The following is a 17,903-nucleotide window of genomic DNA, read 5'->3' as shown; positions in this document are numbered from 1 at the left end:
TCCCAGTGCAATGTCAGGTAAGGGGCCAGTTGCATAGAGAACTGTGTCGTCGGCATAAAGATGGATAGATGAATTGCCAGCTGATTTGATTATGTCATTTATGTAAATTGAGAAAAGAACTGGGGCTAATATGGAGCCCTGTGGGACGCCGTTTAGAATAGACAGGGGTTGCGACGAGATGCAGTCAGATTTCACATATTGGGAGCGTCCAGATGCCCTATAATACAATAACCCTTTAGTACACTACAGAACACGATTTGTCAAACCTATAACTAAGTTATTTGAGACAGGTATTGATTTAACTCTGGCATTTTTCAAGCCATATACTATAGTGCTTTTGTTAGGATGGCATTACATGTGAAGTAAAAATCCACAGCATGACTGTTGTATTGATATGTGTTATTGTGTCAGGCCCTTTCACTCTTTGCTAGGACATGATCTTGAATACTGAGAAAATGGTTCTATACGACTTGCACGTTGTGTAAAGAATTGGATTTTAGGGCTGTAATAACCTTGTGAATGTGTTCGGATCTTGTCCCAACAATAAGAAAGTGCAATATACAGACTTTATGAGCTGGTGTTCACATTGTTTTATACCTTTGTGCCTTAGCTTCACCGTCCATGCGTGGGGCCACTCCTCTAGACGTGGCAGCAGCCTCTGTTATGGATAATAATGAACTGGCTTTAGCGCTGAGGGAACCTGACCTAGAGAAGGTGAGTTTATCTTCTGTGCCCTCCACTGCAGTATTGATGTTAATAGTCTACCTGAAGTTAACATCCTCTTTCATTCCTTGTTATTATGCAGTGTTTTCCTCACTCATTTGTCTCCGGAACCTGAGATTTCTCTGATTGTAATACAGCAAATTATCATGGAATGGAAAAGTAATTATCATGGAATCTTGAAGAAAGAAATCTGTGCACATGTGATTGGTTTTTCATGTCAATCAATATTACTATATACAGTATTTGACAAATATCAATAAAGACTACACACGTAGGTGTTATGTCTCTGCAAACAGTATATTGAGCGACACACTGCATAATTAGTGTTGCCACCATAGATAGTAAATAATAGGTTGCCACTTGCCTGACTACAAGTTACCTGTAATCAAGTGAAGACCGATTAGTTCATGTTTATTTATTCAGTCTCTAAGCAAGGCATATTGTTAAAACAACAGAGACTCAACTTGGGTGAAAAAAATACTTTCTAATGTCAGTACTTTTTATTTATACAGTGACTGAAGTAGAATCTATTTTCCAGGTGATTCAGTGCCTTGCCGGCTGTGGTCTCCAGAGCTGTCCGATGCTAGTGGCCAAAGGCTACCCTGATCTCGGATGGAACCCAGTGGAAGGCGAGCGTTACCTGGATTTTTTACGCTTTGCTGTTTTCTGCAATGGTAAGCGGTTCATTCACATCACATGAGAGATAAAACTTTAAAATATCCCAGCTAATGCCAGTTGGTTGCAAGACTCTGTTTAGCATTTCTGCTGACATGCGTGTTTATGGCAGTCTATATTATTATATTCCATTAAAGAATTTTGTATCTCTTGTATATGTCTTTAAGTGTGCCTTATCACGGGCCTAAATTTAAATGATTTAACTTACTATAATTTATTTGTTAATGTATCAGTCAGTTACACTTTATGTGTCAGTTATACAGTATGTTTGACTTGTAACCTATTAAGGGCATTCATTACTTCTTTGGTATTTGATACACTGCCAGAATTCTAAGGGCAAAACACAAAGTTACAAAGTGAACATGCTCCCAATTTTGTATGCTACGATAGAGGTAACTAACTCTCTGGTTTTCCTTTTGATTTTGTTTTACGTTAAAGCAGTGCCCAGAAGTCATCAGTCCAAATTATGTTGACAATATTTTAAAATGGTATTGGATTTCCATTCAATGATTTCAGCTTGAGCTTTTTTCTGTATAGTCCATGCTTATATTTACCTGGGTATAATTATTCTATTTATCCTCTTGCTGTGTTTATAAATCTATTGTCCTGTCCTATAAATTGATTGAGAAACTCTGAGAAATATTTTGTGAAACAAACAAATGCCCTTCCACACAGAATCCATCGTTTATATTTGTTTAGGTTTATCTTTTGTGCGTTCTTTGACCACAGGTGAGAGCGTAGAGGAGAATGCTTACCTGGTGTTGAGGCTGTTGATTCGGCGGCCTGAGTGCTTTGGCCCCGCCCTGCGAGGTAACGGTGGAAATGGTCTGCTCACGTCGATGGAGGAAGCCATCAGGATCTCAGAGGATCCCTCAATGGACGGACCTTGCACCACCTATCAGTCCAACAGAACACTGTCAGTATTTAATGTCTTTTTAACTATGCAGTAGATAATACTACAGATTGAAAACGATTCAATTGTTTCATTTGATCACATTTTATATTATTTTGTAGTGTAAAGAAATACTGACTATCTATATGTATATGATTTTCTATTTCTCACTACTACTTATTAAGCTCAATTGTGGTGTATTTAAAGTTCAAATGATTAAACTTAACCAGCGTCTTTATGTGGAGAAGGATTTCATTTATATGCTCCACCTTCTGTAACAAGCAGTGGTGAAATTTAGATTTTTTTAACAAAAAATATATATAAATTTAATTTATTAACTAGGTTTCAAAATGCTTAGTGTAGATACAGACAATGGGAAGAGTAAAACATGATGTATTTATGACTATTTTAAATAAGTCTAGGGAGGTTTTTAGGACTGTTTCTGTGAGCATCTGTGTGCTAGCGATTTAATGCGTATGGTGTGGGAGCTGGTCTCGATTTCTTCTATTTATCTACAGATAATTACAGTAATGACCAAATATCTGAATTTTCCTGGCTAATGGACTACATTATTCTCAATCATGGGATTCTATTATAAACCTGTATCTCTTTATTTAAGCTTGTGACAACCTTTTCACTTTTATGATTGTTTCCTGTCACAGAGATGTTGTCCAGGACAATGATGATGACCTCATTCATATGGGGCACGCCATCATGACCTTCTATTCAGCCCTTATCGACTTGTTGGGCCGATGTGCTCCAGAGATGCACGTGAGTGTCTTTCCAGCCTTCAGCAGCTCTTCCGCATCAATATCCACTGATTCCTCAAACAATGAGGCCTAATGAAGAACGGCTTGAAATGGCTTTTTAAAGAACGAGTCCCCCAAAAATGTCAGATTGTTGCTTTTAGTTTTCATCAAATGGCACATAAAGTGTTTGGACATTACACTGGAAAATATAACCTTTAACTGTGATTATTTTCTCAGAAACTGATTTACCGCTTTAGTACCTATGATAGCAGTATTTATCTAATTAAAATCCACGAAACAGACACTTCTTTCCTCTCTAGTACAAAAACAATTAGAGGAAGTGCTTAATATGTCCATGAGCTATCCATTTAATCCTTAAAGGACTGACCAATAACAATGTTTTTTTTTCTGAATTGTTGTTTAGTTGATTCAAGGAGGCAAAGGAGAAGCAATCCGCATCAGAGCCATTCTGAGGTCACTCATCCCCATTCAGGATCTTGAGGGAATCATCAGCATCACCATTCAAATCCCCACAGTGTCTAAAGGTCTAATGCCGTGATCTTTAATGCTTAAATCACTACAGTAAATAAAATATATATTTAAGCTTTTTCACGGAAACATAGCTTGCCTGCTATGGCTGCCTTTGAAATGAAGATTTTCTTCAAGACCTTTACAATCCGAGATTTTGAAGTTACAATGTTCGTTTGACTCTCCTGTCCCTCCTGTACACGATGGTGGCAACGGTTGAGTCTGAATGATGGATCCCCAACCACAGACAGGGCTAGCCGCCCATAGCGTATATACATGTTCTATACTCAATATATCAAATTACTTTTAATTGTAATATTAATCTTTATTTGTTCATTTGTTTATCCAGATGGTCTTGTGGTTGAGCCCGATTTATCCACAGTGTTCTGCCCAGACCACAAGGCAGCTATGGTTCTGTTCCTGGATCGGGTTTATGGAATTGAGAACCAGAGCTTTCTTCTCCACCTAGTAGCCGTTGGCTTTTTGCCTGACCTTCAGGCGGCCGTCGCTCTTGACACTGTGAGACATTTTTATTTTGTTGCCCTGCTCACGTGCTTGAGAATCCCGGTGCAATATTGTAGAAATTATGTGATTACTTATTGATCGAAGCTGAAGCCAATCACAAATAAACAATAATAATAACACAATAATTATTACAAAATTATGACAGTATATATTTATTATTAATATTATAAATCATTATTTTTTATATACCTGTGTTCACTGTAAGAAAACACTATTATTTTCGTGAAATGGTCATAATTTTGTCTTGCGATCTTAGTTATTGGACTCTGTATAAGTAAAATTTTTCTTTCTAATTGTAGGAAGACTTAAGAGCCACGGATATGGCCCTGGATCTCAACAGATACTTGTGCACATCTGTGCTTCCCCTGCTCACCAAATGCTCAGCTCTCTTCTGTGCATTAGAGGACCATGCCTTGCTGGTAGATTCACTTATCCAGGCAATCTACAGCCTCTCCAGAGCTCTTAGCTTGACGAAGGCTCAGCGAGACGCTATTGAAAATAGTTTGCTGGCTGTGTGCAGGTAGGGTTTTTTGTTGAAATGACAAAGCATTCTATAGAGTTAGCGTTTCTTTCCACTTTGGTATAATTAAATAGAATTATTGCTGTCTGTAGATACAATATATATTCTTCACACATTTTCTGATGGATTATATTTCTTATGTTACATAATAATTTTTTTGTAGCTGCATCTTCTGTTGTCTGCTATTTTTTTAAATGTATGATTTGTTCTCAGCATAAGCTTCCTCAATCCATTTATACTGTATTTTTCCTGTTTGACCAAATCACATGTTGAGAAGAGAAATTAGAAACCGCAACAAATCATTGTTTACTGAAGCAGAAAAATCTGTGCAATCTTATTCCCATTCATTATTTTTAATGAATCTTTAGAAAGCTTGTTTTGGCCCAATTTAGATATAATTTACCCAATTCAATCAAAATGCTAAATGAATTAACTTCTTTCCCATGGCATCTTCTTAATGAAACGTGTCATTCTTCTGAGACATGATAATCAGTCATATCATTCATCATGTGCGTATGTGTCTGTCTGTTAGTGGATGTGGTATGTATCTGTTCATGTGACTAATGTTGTAATCGTTGGTGTCTCCAGTAAACTCCAACCATCTATGATGCAGCCTCTCCTTCGACGTCTCGTCCTCGATGTTCCCCATCTCACAGACTACAGCAAAATGCCGATAAAGGTTTATACGTGAATTTTCAATTCATAAAACTATTTGTGAAAATATTTAAGTTCTGCAAGTTTAAATTATACATGATATTGATGTTGGTCATAACTTTCATCTACCAGCTATTGACCAGTCACTACGAGCAGAGGTGGAAGTACTACTCACTAACTGCAGGGCATGGTGACCAGGGTTTTGCGTCTGAAGAAGAGCTCCAGCTTTCTAGAAAGTTGTTCTGGGGTGTGTTTAAGGCCTTGGCAAAGAAGGTACATCATACTGGAAACTCTTATCTGTCTTATTGGGGAAAAGGGATGCACAGTTTGATTTCATTTTAAGAAATGTGATTTCTTGACCACTTAACTCTGTCTCTAGCAGTGGGCCTAGATTGCCATATATGTCCATGAGATAGACTTCATTCAGGGCACCTATTCATCCAACAAGGGTTATTCTTATGATCAAAAATAATGATATCCATTGTCTTATTACATTTGAAATAAAGAAGCTGGTGTCCTTAGCTGAGCACTGTTTTGTTATACAGACACATTTGCGAGTTAAAAACAAACAAAGGCCACTCATTGTTACTGTTGCAAAGCATCCAAATCCAGCCTTACAGTGCCAGTTCTGCAATTGGATGTCAGAATTGGCAGATTTGGTTAACTAGCTTATTATAAACAAGTGTTTTAGGGATGCCAGGTCATTGGAGTGTGTGTAACCTTGTTGTGTAATTTATTTTCTTGATTTGTTCCTAAAAACAGAGTTTCATGTGTGCATATAAACATTATTATGATAATAAATAATAAATTTCTGCCTCAATCGTACCAACTTAATTGACAGAAATTGGAACTGGACTGTTTCAGGTAGAGTCTTATTTATCTTTGAAATCAGTAAATACAAACTGTCTTTATTTTAACCCTGTTTTATTTTATTGTCTGGCCTCCCTTTTCCCTGTCGTATATCAAGTCCCATGCTATCTCCTTTTCTTCTTCCCTTCGGAGCATACTTTGTTGACAACAACCCATCTTTCTCCAACTCCACAGCCCTATGAGCCTCAGTTATTTAGCCTTTGTGTAGATTGCCTGGCAGCAGTGGCCAAGGCCCTTCCTCCTGACCACATGGACTCAAACTGGCATATGGAGAGAAAAGCCTCCATAGACATAGAAGGACACTTTGACCCCCAGCCTGTAGACACGTCAAAGTAAGATACAACTTTGGGAAAAAGTGTCAGTATAGAGGCCATTATAACATTTATATTCATGCCCTTGATGAAAATTTCCATTAATAATGTGTAGGTAGGTATGTCCAAATGTGTGAATTATGTATTTTTTTCCTCTTCCTTAACTAGTGTGTCAGTGCCAGAGAGCCTGGAGTTTGTAGTGAACAAGTATGCAGAGCATACTCACGAGAAGTGGTCAATGGACAAGGTAATATTACAATAATTATTCCTCAAATCTGAACAGACTGTCAAAGTTGACAAAGTAGAGTTGGTGTTTAATGTCCTTATCAGGACTGAACCAGGTAGGAATAGTTGACTAAGATAACTAATGTATCTCCTCGCTAATTTATAAACACCTGTCTGTGTTGTGTGGTTTAATACGTTAATATGTATATGCTTATTTTAGTATGTGTGATATTGACTGAATTTGTGTTATCTCTATCAGTTTGCCAATGGCTGGGTTCATGGGGAGCAGCGATGTGAGCACACCAAGGTTCACCCTCTCCTCAAGCCATACAGGGCTCTGGCTGAGAAGGTAGACTGAGAAGTAAATGTTTCATGGTGTGAATGTGTGTGAATGGACTTCAATAAAGAAAGCAGTGAGCTGATAGAATCCCAAAAGCACTTGCATACTAAATGTGATGGATGTGATATTAAAGATTAAAATCCCTGGGTTTTTGGTCCTGGGTATTTGCACTGGAGAACTTATCTTTTCAAGTTTTTGATATATCAAAAATAGTTTGAGCATGTTGTTCTCTTCTGCTGTCCTGTGATGACCTACAACAGGGCTATTCAATAGGCGGCCCGCGGGCCGGACCCGAAGGAATATTTACTGGCCCCCGCCTTGACTACCGACCGACTCAAAAAAGTTTTGGTGCACAATTAATGTACTAGCACGCGCGATGTGTGCTTTTGCATGGTCATAACTGCGCGAAAGGCCGCGATCTGCAGTAAATAAATGTGCACATGTGTCTCCAAGCGTTTCTCTATCAGCTGCTCTGTGTATGCAGCTTTGCGCGCGCGATTGTACCGCAGTGTAAGTGTATGGTCCATTATTTGTATTTAGTGTGTCTGCATAATATTGCACCAGTAGAACTTTGCTTTGTACTGTCTGCATGTTTGCACAAAATTTGTACCTTCACATAGCAAACAAAATTGCACAACCGTAAAGTCAGTGTCTGTAGTTTTTTTGCATTCAAATAAGCAGTTGTATTTCTGTACTGTGCATTGGCATCTTTGAGCAAAATACAGCGCCGCGCCTCCCATGACCATGGACAGTGACCCCTTGACAAGTATACATTTTTGGGGGGAAACACTTTAAGGTGTTGCGCTTAGAGTAGTCTACATTTATTTCTATGTTTTTTGATAAGCTGTTGCACTCTTAGTAAACCTAGGCCTACCTGTATTTTGATAAGCTGTTGCACTTAAAGTACATTTATTTCTATGTATTTTGATAAACGTTCAAGGTTTGAAGAGTTAACCTATTGTGTTTTCCTGAACTGATAAGATTGTTAAACACTTAAACAACAGGCAGCCTATGTTAATCAAATAGGGATTTTTTTTGATAAGCTGGTGAACTCTATTTGATCAAATAAAGACAATATATGCACTCCTATGTCGTTATAGTATATGTAGCTATTGATGTGATGTTCATCAATTTTAGGCATTTTTTCTGGCCCCTCATTTTGGATCATTTCCACCAACCGGCCCCCATTCAAAACTAATTGAATAGCCCTGACCTACAGGTTTCCATTTTACATGAGTGTTTATCTAACTTTCTGAGTTTTCCAGGAGAAGGAGTCATACCGCTGGGCGATTAAAGAAACGATAAGGAGTATGCTTGCCTTTGGATGGACCATAGAGAGAACCAAGGAAGGAGAAGCTTTTGGCGCCCATACCTGTCCACGCAGAGTCTCTCAGGCTGGACAGGTATCTGTACTCCATTGGCCACATTCACATAGCCTCTGGGCACCAAATGGGTCTCCTCTATTAAATAATACTGTATTAATCACAACTAAACTCCCCCCCATTTCTTTAATTGGGTAATCAACCCTTTGTTGTTTTTCATAGCTGTCTTTTGAAGGAGCATCAACGTTCAGCCCCAAGCCTATGGACATGAGCAGCATCACCTTATCTTGGGACCAGTGTGTAAGATATATATGTATTCTGTTCTTCTTGACAGAAGTGGTTTCCTTGCTGTAAAAGCAGCCTTGAACTCTCTTCCTGGTCCACTAGGCTATTATCTGCACTTCAAACATTTGTAGAAACATTACTGCCAAGCTAATGTACCAAGCAGTTGAACCTATATTTAAAAAAATGTTTTCTTCTTTTGTATAGGCTATGGCTGAACAGTTGGCTGAAAACTACCACAATGCCTTTGTTAAGAGGAAGAAATTTGAAGTTGAGAGTAAAGGTACAAACACCACGGTGTCATTTACGAGTCTATTATATATTTTTTAAGTCCCCTTTACTCGGGAAGCACATAACAGCTAACAAAACTGCAAGGTTATTAACCTATTTACTTCTCAGGAGGTGGTGGCCATTCAATGCTTGTACCATTTGATACCCTGTCTGCCAAGGAGAAGACCAAATTCAGAGAAAGAGCCCAGGATATCCTCAAGTTCTTTCAGCTCAATGGCTACACTGTGTGGAGGTGAGTAAACACTGAGCATAAGGTTTCAAAAGGTGTTTACATGTCCATGTTAAAATGGCATTGCTCTCATCGTTTAGCAGCTACCAGACCTCAGTCTCTCTCAACCTGAATTACAGAGCAAACCAGTTAATCAAATAATTACCCCAACATTCTCTTGACATTATTTCAATATAATTATGTAAATAAAACACACACATTAGTCAAGGTTATACAGTATCAGTTAAGAGCAGGTTAGAGCTCACTCTGTTTTCAAGCAATAGTGTTTCATTAGCCATGTTTGATTTCACCCCCTCCACAGGGATAGGAAGACAGCGGAGATGGACTTTCCAGCCATTGCTAACTGCTTTGGATACACTCTCCTTCAGCGGCTGCTATCTCACACAGAGGATGCCCAAGAGCACATGTTGGAACTGGGTAATATTAACATATTCATGAATATAAAGAGACCAGAAAAGAAAATACGATAAAACCTATAAAAGCACGTTCACATTATATATCCTAAAGGTATGAGAACACTATGTACCTGATACTGTGATGTTTTTAACATATCACTGGGCCAGTCCCTTTAGTCTATTCAGCAAGTATGCCTCAGGGTAGTTCTGATTTCAACCATAACAAGGTAGTTCAAACCAGGTCTGAGTATGTGAACCTCTTTCTTACGGAAAAATAACATACAAAGTATATACAGTATATTCTTTTTGTCTGTGGTATCATATCATAATCTTGTCAGTCTTTGATTGTGTATTTCCCTGTGCTTTTCCTTCCAGAGGTGATGCAAGCCAGAGGACAAATGTCTAAAACAGAGAGAGCTCCAAACCAGCAACCAATACATTTTTTCCCCAAGGTTTGCGTCAGATCAACACAGTTAAAATCCACTGTCTAATATTGAAACTATATAGCCCCCTTTCAATCAAATTTTTACTGTGCCGTTTCTTTTGTCAACTTAGACTTTTTTCTTATTTAATTTCCGTCATCTAATTAGTTTTGTTTGACTGTTGCCACAGGCAACCCCTCTACGTTAAACCCTTTGTGGCTGTGTAATTTATTTAACCATTTGGAAATCCATGTGGGCGTGTCGATTGCCATCAGGACATTGATTAAAGCTTCCCACACAGTTCTGCCTCCAAGGAGGCAGCAAGTCAAAGGGGTTTATGTTCCATGATGAGACCCCTTGAGTCAGTCCCAGCCAAGATGATGAAGAGTCATGCTAGTGATCTCTATATTCCGACACCTCTGACTGAACTGCACACACACAACCACAAACGTCTCTGTCTATCCATTGCCATTGCTTCCTAAGAAGAGCTTATAGAGTGAAAAATGTTAAGCCCCTGTGCCCCCACAGTTTATAATTTGGTCCTTCATTGAAAAATCATGGCACACAATAGAATCCTCTCTGATCATGGGAAAATGCATTTAGAAAGTGATGGGCTTCAATTTATTATATAACTATCTATTTGATGTAATTTTGCAGTCATAAAAAAAATTGCTTTTGAATTAAATATTTCTCTGTTTGATGTAGCTTCATTGAATCCCTGAGACAAGAGTGATTTATTTATGTAATTGTTTAAATCAAACTTTGAAGCTAGTCATAGGAAATGTAAGGAGAATATGTAAAGCATGTTGTTTTATGATGTGACCATAGCTAATGATCCATTCAACAGGTTATCCTTCCTCTTTTGGAGCAATATATGAAGAGCCACCGTCAGTATTTCCTGTCCACTTCTGTCTCCTCAACTGGTCATAGAATCCATGCCTCAAAAAAGGAAAAGGAGATGATCGCAAGGTACGAGTTACCCAATTAAACATATGTTGATCAGTTGTATTTTAAAATGTTTTTATCGATTGCAAATCATTGTGTTATTGGACAAATCCTCAGACATGTTTTTATTTTGAACAGAAGAAGCCTCATTGTTCTATGCTGCCATTCTTCTAGTTTTGTGTATATCATAATTACTTTTTCCACTCCACTCCTCCTCTCCTCACTTAACTTCACTTGTATTCTCTCCTTACATCCAGCCTCTTTTGTAAGCTTGCGGCTTTAGTACGACACAGGACCTCACTCTTTGGTAAGGATGGGGTAGAAATTAAGTTTATTCAGACTTTAATTTAATACATTTTCCATTTCTGTCTTTAAGATGTAACTTTCAAAGAGTCATGGAATTCTGTGGGTTTGTGTGTGTCATGTAGCATATCTTTGTCCATATGAACTGACATTTTGTATTTACCGTGTGTACGTTTGTTTTCCCAGGAAACGAAGCCTCATCAGTTGCAAGCTGCCTCCATGTTTTGGCACAGGCTCTGGATGCCAGGTAGCTAGATGGCACCACTGTCACACTCTGCCTAAATCGATTTCCTCACTCTGCCTCCGGTAACATCAGTGTCACACCGCCATGTCTGAGGATGAAATGACTGCTGTAATTGAGCCACTGATACGCTGATGCTATCTAATTGTGCTTGATATCACTTTTACTCCCTAAGGACAATGCCTTTGGAGCATGACGCCAGAAGCAGAATCTTGGCTCTGCAGAGATTGATGGCATTCAGACTTGTCTGGTGTATAAATTAGCAACTCATTTACTCCACTTAACTGGTTTTAGAATAGCTTTTCAAAAGAGACGCAGCACCACATCTTTAATATTTTGATTGTATACACTTTTCATTAAAAATGTTTCCTTTTATTTGTGGAAAAAACAAATCAATTATTATGTATGTATTTCTTTACACATACAGCATGTACAGAAATGTTTGGTTGTCACAAAGGAATGAACATTTCCTCACCCTTTGGCCCTAGGACATTGATGAAGTCATCCCCAGAGTCTATCCAAGTATCTCTGCATTCGTTCTTTGAGGCATCTGCAGCCGATCTGGAGATGACTGTGGAAAACCTTTCTGTGACCTTGGCCTGTTTGCCTCAGAGTAGGAGTCAACAAGCTAGAGGAGTTGCCAAAGTTCTCAGTTACACAACCACCGTACTAGTCCCAACCCTCACTTCCCTCTTCCAGCATCTTGGCATCCAAAACTATGGAGTGGACCTCCTAGGTAAGTGCTGCATTGATGTTGGTCTCTGTCAAGGAAGAATGTCTCATATCATTGTATGTTGAATGTTACTTTAAAATTCTCCCCAAAATATACAGTTACAAATATAGTTAATGAACAAATCTTCATGTATAATCTCACAATAGCAGTAATAAATCACCAGCACATGTTTTCAGTAGTCTCATTTGCTTCCATCTGTATGTTATGGAGCTGGATGAACAGCTGGTTTCCCCACCCCTGAAACCACTCTGGGACACCCTGCCCTCTACTTCCTACCTTCCACATCTTTGAAACCAGCTTTCATTAGGCGTCTCAGTGATGACACAGAGCAGCAGGAGCATATTGTCTACTTCACTAACACTCCAACCTTCCAGGAATTATTCATCACCTGAATCAGCAGCCATCCAGCTAGTCATGTATCTGATTGTGTGCTATCGTCTTTCCTACTTGGCTGTTTCTGAAATAATCTCAACTTTAATGACCCCTTATCTATCCAGTGGGGAGTATCCAGGTGTCCTGTTACAGGATCCTCAACAGCCTCTACTCTCTTGGCACCAGTAGCAGCATCTACATGGAGGGGTATTGCCTAATTTGCTATGTGATTTCAGTGTTTGTACAAATTACATTAAAGAGCACCTATTATACTTTTTCAACTTTTATGACCTACTGTATAAATGTTGTTATAATGTTTTATAGTCATGTCAACCATACTAAAGTATCAAATAATGACTTACATGTCTCATTTATTTTGTTTGTTGAAAAAGGAAAATCTTGCTTAAATGTTAGTTAGATAGTGTTTGGATATACTCTACATACATTACTTGATCAATGAAATCAACAAACTTTAAGAACATAAATTGCAAACGCGCATTGGTTAAACATTATTTTTTGGCCATACAAATACATTTTAAGGCCAGGGTCGATTGAATAACATTTGTAAACCTGAGATACAAAAGAAAACTCCTGGGAAGTAAATTAAAATAAGCAAAGAGGTGTGCACCAAAACTCTTGAAATGATTTGGACGCCAGTCATTCACATGTCTATTGCTTAACATTTCCATACAGGCAGAGGACAGCAGCAGGCGCTTGTCTGGCAGCCCTGACTGGGACTTTTCCCGTATGCTTCCTGGAGCCAGCCCTAAACCAGAACAACCCTTACTCCATCTACAACACCATGAGTGATACTGAGAGAGAAGGTAATAAACCAAAAAAAACTGCAGACACTGATACCATAATGATCAGTTGTGTGTGTGTGTGTGTGTGTGTGCGTAATCTTTGGCTCATTACATGGCTATTTCCCCCACATCTGAATCCCTCTGTTTTCTCAGTTTAATTTTCCATATCTCTCTCCTGTAGACCTAGGGTTGCCAGATGAGGTAGAAGACATGTGTCCCCTTTTGCCTTCTCTGGAACAAGCTCTGGAGGTAGTGGAGGAGTTGGCAGGCGCTGGTGCTGGAGCTGGTCAGGCCCACTACATCCATGTAACGGAGGTCACTTTGCCCATGTTGTGCAGTTACTTGTCCATTTGGTGGCACTGGGGCCCCGAGGGCCAGCATGACAGACCAATCTGCACTTCTGTCACTCCTCAGCATGCTAGTGACATACTTGGGCACATCCTCCGTATCATACATCACCATGTTGGTGCTAGCCAGGGTGAATGGATGAAACAGCTTTCAGGTATTATGGTCATGTCCAATACTGTCCACATTAGTTATGCATTCTATCCTCTTTCAGTCTTATTTTTTTAACACTATGAAGACGCTGTCATGTCTTTCAGTTTTTTCTCAGCCAATCATATGCAAAGCCCGCGATGATCTGTTAAAGAGCCACTTCCTACCGCTTATGGAGAAGTTGAGGAAGAGGGCTGAATGTGTGCTGCTAGAGGAGGAGCAGATGAAAGCAGAAGTGTGTGATACCTCCGAAACAGAGTTGCAGATTCAGGAGAAGTTCACTGTGCTGGTGCGGGACCTCTATGCCTTCTATCCCGTCCTCATCCCATTTGTGGATTCCAATCGGTAAGACATGCTACCAAGGAGATGTGGGAATGTGAAGTATTTATTGACTCAAGTTAAGTAAAGTTAACCTTATTTTACTATATTCTATAGTAACATCACCAGTTATTATCCATTGAGTTAAACAACTATAGGTTAATTGTAAACAGGAAAAAACGATTACTTTATTTTAGCTATTATTCCAGGCACATTTCGCTTTACTTGAATACATTTTGCAATAATAATGTGATGTGTTTTGGTCTTTCTTGTCTCAGAGCCTGCTGGCTGACAGAGTCGAACCCCGATGCTGAGCAGCTGTACAGCATGGTAGCTGAGGTCTTTATATTCTGGGCCAAATCTCATGTGAGGAGGACTCATAATAATGTTTTTTTTTACTTATTTTTCTATTATCAACATTGTTCAAATTAATATCATACCATGTACGCCATGTCATTTTTTCTTCACCTGTGCTTGCTGCAACAGAATTTCAAATGGGAAGAGCAGAACTATGTGGTCCAAAATGAAATCAACAACTTGGCTTTCTTGGTCAACAATGAAAAAATGTCCAAGGTCAGTAATATTTAAATTTTAAAACAGACCCTACTAATAGTTCTATGGTCATCACAAATAAGTTGTCAACTCTGTTATGTCTAAAAAAAAAGTTAAGTTAATTCAGTTATTTTCATTATAAATACTCAGATCGACCATGAGAACAGGAGGATGAAGAGGAAGGGGGATCGTTATTCCACACATACCTCTCTCATTGTGGCTTCCATGAAGAGACTGCTCGCTGTGGGCCTGAGGGTTGGGTTTCCAAGCGATCAGAACATTGTCATATTGGCCAAAGATAGCTTCACTCAGGTCGGTTGGACATGTGGACAGAAACAGCACTATTGTAGTCCCAATGAGGTCTTTCTTTGGGGATCTGCAATGTGGTATAATGTAGTAAAGGTCTGTGTTGTATGTAATGCTGACCGTTGTTTGCTTTCCACAGAAAAACCCAGAAGATGAGATTCGAGAGCATATTTTTAACTGCCTCATCAATCCTCAGGGTCAGGTAAAAGCTGTCACTGCATTTGAATTTTGGATTCTGAAAATAAACTCCACTTGAGTATTTTTAATAAAATTCAAGTGTAAAAGTTGTATTACAATACATTTTGCAAGCTTTCAATGATTTTTTTTCAGTAGAAATGTTGGCTGACATGGTTAGACAAATTTCTATAACAGCACAAAATAAGTGCAAATGACAAGAAAAAGCATATATACTGTATCAATCGTAAGAAATGCTGACAGTTTGGAATACCTTGACGTAGAGTATAAATAAAGTGCATGTCTTTTTTAACATTCTGCGTCTTTGTTGTTCGAATGCTCTAGACTGTAAAATCCCAAGCTGTTTTCAGTGTCAGTCACTAGTTGTTCACCAGAGATAGCAACATACTTACAATACCATGACAAATATGCATCCTGTTTTTTTTTTTAAATTAATGAGTCATTGATAAATGTTAATTCATAATCAGTGATGAAAAATTACATCACTTCTGTTTTATCATTAGCATAAATGTACTATTAAACAGGAATTTGACATTTTGCACAGTCTTTCCATCCTTTGTTGATTGTATGAAAATAAGTTATTATTTGCAGTGAAAAAGGCAATAAGGAAAGCAATGTTTTCTATTTTATCTTTACTAACCTTCCAATATCAAACCAGACTTTTCCTTGGTTTGTTCATGTGTTCTGCCCTGTTAAGGGTGCTTGCTCTGAATTGATAATCCTCTTTGTTCACTGCCAGAACCCTTATTTCCTTGGATTTAGGACCTCTACAGCAGCATTTTAAAAATATTTGTATTTGAATGGATGAAAAACCAGCAACAATTAATGTATGTATGAGTCTTGTTTTCTCTCTTTATAGGCTTTAAACTGCTTGAGGCAAAAGAGCCTTAATGATGAACACCAGAGCCAGCTAGGGGCCATAACTGACGTGCAAAGGACTGTAGACAGGATTCTGGAAAAAGCCAGAGTCCTGTATTACCTAGACCAGGTGAACTTTAAAATATGATGGGATTGGAATGATACATGTTAATACGGTGTACACAGGTATAAGTAATAAGAACAATAATGGCTGAATTCTATTCAGTTTCAGGGTCCTGGTATTGTGAATGCCAACACACTGTCACAATCATGGCTTATTGGGACAGAATGGAGCCATTCTTAATGTTATTAGTAACAGCTGTTGTCTTCCTACAATGACTGTAAAACTTGCTGTTGTGAAAAAGGCCCATCTGTCTTGGACATAGAGGCGGTGATGTTAAAGTCAAGGAAACTGAAAGAGGTTTCTTCTAATTCAGATTTATTTAGAAGCTTGCATCCAATGAGGAGTAATTAGGATTCGAGAGAAGAATACTATTTATAGATTTTCTTGTTAGTGTATTTTAAAATATCTATGTTCAGAATTGTTATGATCCATCTATAATCTATAATTTCTGCCATTCTGTGATGTATATCTCTGTATATATGGACTTTTATTGATTCTATAAATTCCCAAATGAAGACTGAGTAGATTCTTCTTCTTGTCCTCTGTGTGACCCTTCTCTGTCATCATTAGACTCTGCGTAGAAAGATGTGTTTGTTGAGTAAAGTAAAGACTCTTCTGGATGTAGATACACAAGTGTTGCTGAATTGTTGTTTACATCTAATTCAACCTCTGCCAACATGAATATTTTGCTGCATGAATTTGACAGAACTCTATGAACGTGTTTTGAACTATATTCAATTGTAGAATTAGAAAAAGGCCACTTTGATTGCGTGCTTGCTGTACTACAGTGGTGCTCTATTGATTTATTTTCTAAAACTGTTAATACAACTTAGGATGTGCTTTTTTTCAGCCGTTTGATATTACAAATCCGGGATAAGAGACAAGAAAAAACGGAAACACTAATTTATTTTTAGTATACAGTATTACATTCATTTAAAGTAGTTATGCAGTAATGATCCATGATTAATGCAAGACCAATGTGAGAAGGTTTAAACTCTATAACAGCTACCATTGAAACCCCCTTTATTTACACTTTCTTGTTACATATTCTGTTTTTGGTTTTGTGTTGAGGTGGAACACCCAGAGAGAAGTAAGAAACCTGCATGGCACAAAGTCCTATCCAAACAGAGGAAACGAGCAGTGGTAGCCTGCCTAAGGATGGCTCCCCTCTACAACCTACCCAGGTACCAACACATTATGGATATATGAAAGCTTTGCAACCATAAAAGTGCTGTAACCACCCAGGTTAATTGCCTATTAAATATTTGTGAACATTTTGTGCTTAATTAGCCTTGTCAGAGGGAAATATTCTTGAAATAATACGCCACTGAGGTTTTACGTCTTTTGTGGGAGTAATGTTTTCTGACCCTTAACACTTTAATATTTATATTATGCTTCAAACTGAAGAGTGAAGAAAGAGGGAGGAAAAATAATAAAATTGACGGTAATGGACAAATTAGTCTTTAAGTGATACTGTTGATGGGAACAAAATGAGCCATGCGAAACAATCATTTAATCACATTTTGTTGGAGTTCCTTTCTTTGGCCTCAAACTTTTGGTATTAACAGTGAATATGATCTGATGATCACCATAGGATTACACATCTATGCAGCTTTTTGACTGGCAAATAAATAATGTGCAGATGACAATAATTTAATGGAAAGGTAATATAGTACCTAATTGTGCTTATTGCATTTCTCCCAGT

At 38.2% G+C, this 17,903-nt stretch overlaps 1 protein-coding gene across 1 annotated transcript in view; it reads left to right on the top strand.

The window, feature by feature from the left end:
- LOC307257731 (ryanodine receptor 2-like) overlaps positions 1-17,903 on the top strand; it is a 67,142-nt gene that overhangs the window by 26,702 nt on the left and 22,537 nt on the right. The window contains exons 44-75 of the mRNA XM_080037031.1: positions 611-714; positions 1,262-1,397; positions 2,128-2,314; positions 2,953-3,061; positions 3,464-3,584; positions 3,917-4,086; positions 4,392-4,612; positions 5,201-5,291; positions 5,399-5,539; positions 6,311-6,468; positions 6,616-6,694; positions 6,932-7,021; positions 8,278-8,415; positions 8,557-8,634; positions 8,824-8,899; positions 9,016-9,139; positions 9,438-9,553; positions 9,907-9,983; positions 10,801-10,922; positions 11,156-11,205; positions 11,388-11,448; positions 11,931-12,178; positions 12,673-12,754; positions 13,241-13,371; positions 13,532-13,852; positions 13,953-14,190; positions 14,442-14,529; positions 14,650-14,736; positions 14,866-15,027; positions 15,161-15,223; positions 16,076-16,204; positions 17,270-17,382. Coding sequence (XP_079893157.1) covers positions 611-714; positions 1,262-1,397; positions 2,128-2,314; positions 2,953-3,061; positions 3,464-3,584; positions 3,917-4,086; positions 4,392-4,612; positions 5,201-5,291; positions 5,399-5,539; positions 6,311-6,468; positions 6,616-6,694; positions 6,932-7,021; positions 8,278-8,415; positions 8,557-8,634; positions 8,824-8,899; positions 9,016-9,139; positions 9,438-9,553; positions 9,907-9,983; positions 10,801-10,922; positions 11,156-11,205; positions 11,388-11,448; positions 11,931-12,178; positions 12,673-12,754; positions 13,241-13,371; positions 13,532-13,852; positions 13,953-14,190; positions 14,442-14,529; positions 14,650-14,736; positions 14,866-15,027; positions 15,161-15,223; positions 16,076-16,204; positions 17,270-17,382 — 4,111 coding nt within the window. The remainder of the gene's footprint in view (positions 1-610; positions 715-1,261; positions 1,398-2,127; positions 2,315-2,952; positions 3,062-3,463; positions 3,585-3,916; positions 4,087-4,391; positions 4,613-5,200; positions 5,292-5,398; positions 5,540-6,310; positions 6,469-6,615; positions 6,695-6,931; positions 7,022-8,277; positions 8,416-8,556; positions 8,635-8,823; positions 8,900-9,015; positions 9,140-9,437; positions 9,554-9,906; positions 9,984-10,800; positions 10,923-11,155; positions 11,206-11,387; positions 11,449-11,930; positions 12,179-12,672; positions 12,755-13,240; positions 13,372-13,531; positions 13,853-13,952; positions 14,191-14,441; positions 14,530-14,649; positions 14,737-14,865; positions 15,028-15,160; positions 15,224-16,075; positions 16,205-17,269; positions 17,383-17,903) is intronic.

This window comes from Ammodytes marinus, assembly GCF_949987685.1.
Source record: "Ammodytes marinus genome assembly, chromosome: 11".
Taxonomy (NCBI): Eukaryota; Metazoa; Chordata; class Actinopteri; order Uranoscopiformes; family Ammodytidae; genus Ammodytes; species Ammodytes marinus.
Note: the sequence above shows the minus strand (reverse complement) of the source record. Positions and strands in the feature narration are given on the sequence as shown.